This window comes from Drosophila rhopaloa, unplaced genomic scaffold, assembly GCF_018152115.1.
Source record: "Drosophila rhopaloa isolate 14029-0021.01 unplaced genomic scaffold, ASM1815211v1 contig_3, whole genome shotgun sequence".
NCBI classification, from domain to species: Eukaryota; Metazoa; Arthropoda; class Insecta; order Diptera; family Drosophilidae; genus Drosophila; species Drosophila rhopaloa.
This window is the reverse complement of record NW_025335123.1, coordinates 2,687,378-2,694,432: the sequence shown is the minus strand read 5'-3', so window position 1 is coordinate 2,694,432 and position 7,055 is coordinate 2,687,378. Positions and strand designations below refer to the sequence as shown.

The window sequence follows — 7,055 nt, the reverse complement described above, 5'->3', positions numbered from 1 at the left end:
TTGCGCTTCTGAATGTGATTTGCAGGACGAGACGGGGAAAAGGACGAGGGGAGCGAACAGATGGACAGGCGCAATCAAAAATGCAAAATGCAAACATTGTTCGGCATTCGCAGTTAATAAATGGCGTCAAAATGACATGTCCGCAAATATGCAGTTGTGGGAGTTGCATTGTTTTTTGATTTTATTTCAGATTTAACGAATTTCCTTTCTTCTTCGTCCTCGACGTGGAAATATGTCAGCAATGTTGTTGCCCCCCTCCCCCCGCCCCCTGCCACGCCCACACATCCCCAAAGCTGCGCTAATGTTGTGTATGTGTGTGTGTGTGTGTGTGTATGACTGGGTTTGTCTGTCCATTATGCAAATTAATTTTCGGCAACACCAACGAACAACGAACACCTTCACCAATACAACAGCACCGCAATCCAACATTCACAGAGGAAAATCTGCGATAATAGTGTTTAGGCTCGCAACAACAACAATAATAAAATCCAAAACAACAACAATAAAAACAAAAACAATAGACAACAGACAACAACACCAGCGATAATAGAAGCTACAACAACAATGGGTTTACCACAATGACGACAAAGTGATGACCAAAAACGCAGTCAGCAACTTTGTGACTATTTCAACAACAAATTTCCCCCACACCTCCTGAAACCACACACCTTTCACCCCGATCCCCTGACGATCAAGGTCCTTATGCGACGTCTATAGACCATGGTCGATTTCCATTCCCATTTCCATGGCCATTTTCATTCCCGGGCCAGCTGCATCTGACCAGAAACGCAGCATTGTTTTGGGTTTCAAAATGAAGGCTGATGGCAGGGGTAGATGGATTAAGGTAGTATCAGGTGGCAGGGGTGGTACTTTAGGTGAAGCTGGCCAAAATAGGGATACGTACACTTTGGGTTGTGCAATTCTTGAATCTGAAAATCTATATATATGTTAGGTTATTTGGATTACCGGTTAAAAACCACAAAACATAATAAAAGCTAAATGAATTTTGAAAACTCTTCAATACTAAGTCTGGCCATCATTAAAGTAAGCAATAATATTTTGAAACTACATATATACATATATTTATAATATTTTTAATATATGAGCACCAATGGAAATAAATCAAAGCAGACAATTGATCTTGAGCTGGGTAAGCTTATCACCGCCGTCAAAGTTGGTAAAGTATTTCACTTTTTACTACAATTCTAGGTCTAATTAAGTCAATTAAAATATGTAATTTTGATACGCAAATTATTCTACAATTTCTACAAAATATATATGTTTCAAACGATGGGTTTAAAACGGGACTTTCAGTTGATCATTTGGCGGTGGAGTTGCCAACCCTGGACAGTTGATTTGTACGCAATGTGCTCTTCCACGAAAAAAACTTTACATACTTTGCAGGCATTCATGCGTGGCTATGTGTGTGTTCCAACACCCTTAACACCACCCCGCGTGTGTGTGTGTGTGTGTGAATGGGTGTGTGGTCGCCATGAAAATTGACAAAAATGCAAATTTATTTACAACTGCAGCCAGCGTCAGGGTCGAGTTGACGATGGTGATGGCGATGCCACGTGAATGAATGCCAATGGCAGCTGAAGGGATTAACGGATGGTGGGGGATGGTGAGGGGGAGGGGGTGCATAAAACAACTCGACAAAATCAACATGCAACACACGCGCACACTGGCGGGAACACAGATACACCCACACACCCACACACACACACACACAACAACAAACCGAGCACATTGCACTGACAGTCGAGCTGTCAAATGTCGCAAGTGTATTTGAAAAACGCGGCTTCCAAATGCGCAAAACATTTCGCCTGGAAATACTTGCGTGGGTGCTTTTCGAATAGTCTTGGTTGTTTCTGACAGTTTTTGGCGGCCCTTTCCAGGGGGTGGGCCCAAAACAGTTGACACAGGTGAGTGGTCCACTTCGGTCAAAGTAAGCGAGTTAGACAAAGCAAAACAAAAAGGTGGAAAAGCGTGGATTTCCTTCTTTACGCAGCTTTAGTATTTTAGTTATTTAACCGATACAGCTTAACCTAACAAATCAATCTAGGAAACGGAAACTCTATGAGGGCTTTGGATTTAATAATAACGGCAGACGTTTGTACATGTTCGATATCTTGGGATAACAAATTATAGTTAATTAATCAGATAGTCCGATAATTAACATGCGCATTAGTTGGCTAATTCAAAAAATCCGTTCGCTGTGGGGGCCATGTAAGCAGTTAGTCTTAAAATAAAATTTTGTTTGTTAGCGACCTTTGATAATTGTTTTTTTTTAGTTTTTCCGGCTTGAGGTCAACAATTAAACAAAATTTTCAAAAGAAAAGTTTTTAAATTTTATTTTTTATTTTTTTCCAATATATTTCGCTTGCACTTCCGCAACCGTCTTCAGGGCAAATAATTTAACACGTCTGCACCGTCGGACGTGGAGATTAATATTAAAACTCCAAAATTAAAATTAAATCTTTCCGATCAGAACAACTGGAAATATAAATTATATATAAAGGGGATTTTTGATATTTTTCTTTAACTATAAAAACCTCATGTTCAAGGTTCCAAGGCGATTAATTGGGAGTCACAATGCTCGAGCCACTTCATTGTGTAAACTTTGAAATTGCTCCGATGCAGTTGTCCCCGGGCAATTAGGGGAGATGGCTATGGATAAGGACTGGTGTACATAGCGAGTTGCACTGCCACTTCCGGCGAAAGCCACTTTCACCCGTCAGTTCATTCCGTTGACAGCGACATGTTGGCCAAGTTGGATCCGAGCATTGGCATCGCCGCCGAACTGGTGAACCTTTACGGCCTGCTGGTGCAGTTCCTCCTGAGAGAGGAAACCACTCTGGTGTATTACAATCCGTCTGGACTCGACTGCAGTTGGAATAGTCATTGGCCTTGGAATTTGACCACCCATCCACAGATCGTTTGGCAGCGCAGTTTTCCCCATTCGGGCCTGAACGATCGCTTCAATCGCGAAACCATGCTGCTGGCCTGCTTGCCAGAAGGTCCTGATGGTGTAGCACAACTGGAAAGCCTAGCCAATAACCTTAACCATCTGCGAACGGTGCGCTTGCTCATCGAAGTGGTGGGCTCTGGGCAGGATCTCTTGGCCAGCCAACTCCTGTCGACTTGCCTACGTGCGGGCGTGATGAATGTGGAGCTGTATTTCCGGAACTACAACCACTCCCTGATCCTCTACACTTACCGGGCTTTTCCCAGGTTTGAGCTGGTGAAAAGGGGGATCGGGAAGGGAGTGGAACTCTTCAGCAATAAACTGTTGAATCTGCAGGGCCATCGGCTGCGCGTCATGCCGGATCTGTCGCCACCGAACACCTTTGACTATCTGGATGCCAAGGGGGAGAAGCAGGTGGCCGGCTTCCTGTGGGACTTCATCGCCACCTTTGCCAACAGCATCAACGCCAGCCTGGAGGTAATCCGTCCCAACTGGCGGGTCATAGCGGTGCCGGAAAGCTCCTTTATGCTGGAGTACACAGCCAAGGGCAGTATAGATGTCGGCCTGACCACCACTTTCGTATCCAAGCGGAATATCTTGGCCCTCAATCAGTACACCTATCCGGTTCTGATCTCCAGCTGGTGCACCATGTTGCCGGTGGAGCGACCTCTGCCAACCGCCAAGCTTTTCGAGAGGATCTTGTGTCCTGCCCTGGCGGTGATTTTACCCCTCATCATCGTGGTCGGCTGGCTGCTTCTCAGACATCGGAGATGGCTGATAAACTTAAGGATGGCCAGGATAGTGCCCCGATTGGTGGTCCTGCTCCTGATGGCCACCTGCAATGCCCAGCTACTGTCACTGCTGATCTCACCACCCTATCAGGAAAGGATTACCAGTTTCGATGACATGCTCGACAACGAGTTGAGTATCCTGGGCATGCGCACTGAATTCTACAACTTTGAAGGCACTTTCCGGGCGCGATACGCAGGCATATTTCATTTGATTGACGATCCCGACGAATTGTACGACCTGCGCAACCACTTCAACACAAGTTGGGCTTATACCATGCCGTTCACCAAATGGCTGGTGATAAATACCCAACAACGGTTCTTTTCAAAGCCGGTTTTCCGTCTGGCAAATGATCTCTGTTTCTGCGACTTTCTACCATCCAGTATAGTGGTCGCTCCGCACTCGATTTACTGGGTGTCCCTAAAAGACTTCACATTGATTGCAGAGCAGTTTGGATTAATTAAGCACTGGATCAGAAAGAGCTACTACGATATGGTTAAGGCCGGCAGGATGAGCATCAAGGACTACAGCCAACTGGTGGTACTTAAGCCCCTGGGAATCGGGGATCTAGAGCTGGTCTGGCGAATCTGTGGAGCTGCCACACTGCTGGCCGTTGTAATTTTTCTAATGGAGTTGATGTTTTTCTATATCAACGTTTTTCTCAACAATTTGTAGGACATCATACATTTTCCAAGATTTGTAATGTCCTGATGGTTACTATTTATACCCTTTATAATCAAAAAATACGTGGAATGGAAATCTAATCTGTATTCCATCTTATAATATTTATAGCCATTAAAATTAAGTAAACACGTTTTGTTTTAAACTTAATGCTTTGAAGATGCCTTAATATTTTAAATAAATTAATACATGATTTAAAATTATAAATATACTTTTTTATTTGCTATCAGTTAATAGTTCAGGTATATTAATAGTTTTTAAATTGTATTTAGGGCTGCCTTTTTTTTGGGACGGTAAATAAATAATCAATTACAAATCAAATAAGTAATTGAAGGTGTAAGCTAAATACTTTGAATAACTTATACAACTTTTTGAAGCTATCATTACAGATCGGATAATATACATACAGAGCCAGAACGTCATTCTGTTTTATTCTGATTTCTTTTCAAATTAAATACTTTCTTAAAGCAAGGCACTTTCTTGCTTTGCTAAGTTCAAGATTTTTTTTTGGTACATTCTCATTTTTGCCAAGCTTGGGAATATATAACATATAATATAACAGGACAAGCCAGCAATGACTTATAATTTGGCGATAACGCAATAATAAACATTACGTAATTTTATAAGAGTGTTTTTTATTTAATTGGGAATGGCAATTAGTAACTCCCAAGATTCTAAGGAATATTTAACATCACTATGATTCTATAATGTAGTAGGATAAGTCACTGACTATATATGTTAGTATGTACGAGTATACACAGTTATGAATATGTTTTAGTGTTATAACTCTATTATTTAAATATTACGTTTAGATGGTTAATAATCGTTAGTACTTAGAATAATTAGCTTTATATAGTTGCCAATCTGGCAACTCTGAAATGTTAAATATCAGTGCTGATCGCAGCCAACTTCGCGTTGTCTAATGTTAAAACCGACGCCATGTAAATTAAAGCAATTGCGCATAAGAACTAAGAGAGAACGGTCAAGTCTAAATAAAGTGTAATTAATATTAAACCCCGTTTGTGCTACTATAAACTTCAGAAGTGGTCCTGACCCATAAAATGGATCTAATTGATGCACAGCAATTTACGGTCGTCCAGCTAAAGAGGTGGTTGGCGGCGCTGAACTTGCCAACCAGCGGCAACAAAGCAGAACTTGCAGCACGGCTGAATAGCGTGGACTCCGGAATTCGTGGAACTCGTCCACAAACCCCATTGTTGGAAAATGATGATCTACTCCAGGAGTTGGCGCTGGATGACGACTTGGGGGAGAATTCCTCTGTGGAGGATGCCGATCCTAGGTCGGAGCTGATTTCTGCAGCGGCTACAAGGCCAAAGGGAGACGAGTGGTTTGATGTAGCCGACGGAGTATTGTCGCTACAACAAATACGAGCTGAAATTGAGGCTGGAAAAAAAGAGCTCCAGAACATTCTGGCGCAAATAAGAGACGCGTCACAAGCAGTTGCCAGTGACGTCATCAACAACGCAAAAAACTGCAACCAAGCAGTGGTAGCCGGAGAAGTCATGCAAGCAGTAGTAGGCGAAAACGTCAACGAAGTAGTTGGCGAAAAAATACCAAATACCGATAAAAGTGCCGATATTGATATTGGCACTGATATCGATGTCAACAAGGGTGTTGAGCAGCGACAAATGGCAGAGGTAAACAAAGGACTTCAGTCGACAAACTTTTCACTTTCTTTGGCCAAAGAAATCATCATGGACTATGATGGTTCATCGTGCGCAAACATTTGGACTCAGCAAGTACGAAACATTGCTGATCTGTACAACCTGGATGCAGTGGGCGTGAAAATAGTGATTGTGTCCAAACTGAAGGGAATCGCCCAGCGTTGGTTGCACGCAAATGCAACGCGCATCATGGAGCCAGCAGAGAATCTGTTGGAACAGCTGATCTTAGCATTCAGTGATAAACTTTCCAAAGCAGAAGCTCGGCGCAAATTTGAAAATTTGAAGTGGCACCATACCGAAAAATTCGCGGTATACTTTGAAGCTAAGACAATGCTGGCAAGCAGCATCAACATCGAGCCTGACGAGTTGGTTGACCAGATAGTCGAGGGAATACCAGCACAGAATTTGCGTGATCAAGCCCGGATCCAGTGTTTCACAGATCCTATGCAAATTCTGCGTGCGTTTGCTGGTATCCGTTTGAGCAAGCCCAAGGAGTTTGTTTCGAAGGTGATGACTACAAATCGAAGCAACAACGGAGGACTTCGCTGCGCTAACTGCAACGCCAGAGGACACATCGCCAAGGATTGTCGAAAGCCAGCAAGGGAGCCAGGATCTTGCTACGCTTGTGGCAAATTCGGTCACTTTGTAGCCCAATGCGAGGAGAGGAAGGGAAATGCTGAAAATAATTATGTAAGGTATTTTAACATTCATTTTGACATTTTGGCAAATAATATCTCCTATGGTTGCAGCATGCATCCTAGACTCTGGCAGCCCTATTTCAACTACAAGAAGTCACCGAACATTATTTTGGCATAAACAAAAGCACATTGAAGATATACGGACAAATTTTATGTTTTGTACTAAAAAAAAGAATAAAGTGTTATTTTAATTTAACGGTTGTTGCCAATGAGTCTATGGTTAATGATGTAATA

The 7,055-nt window shown here is 42.6% G+C and overlaps 1 protein-coding gene across 1 annotated transcript; it reads left to right on the top strand.

Moving 5' to 3' along the window:
- Positions 1-2,761: 2,761 nt before the first annotated feature.
- On the top strand, positions 2,762-4,432 carry LOC108038383. The gene has a single exon (XM_017115158.2). The coding sequence runs from the start codon at positions 2,762-2,764 to the stop codon at positions 4,430-4,432; it is 1,671 nt and encodes a 556-aa protein (XP_016970647.2).
- Positions 4,433-7,055: the final 2,623 nt, after the last annotated feature.

Bases quoted from the DNA above. Each gene is read 5' to 3' on its own strand.
- LOC108038383 (XM_017115158.2), top strand. From the start codon at position 2,762: ATGTTGGCCAAGTTGGATCCGAGCATTGGCATCGCCGCCGAACTGGTG.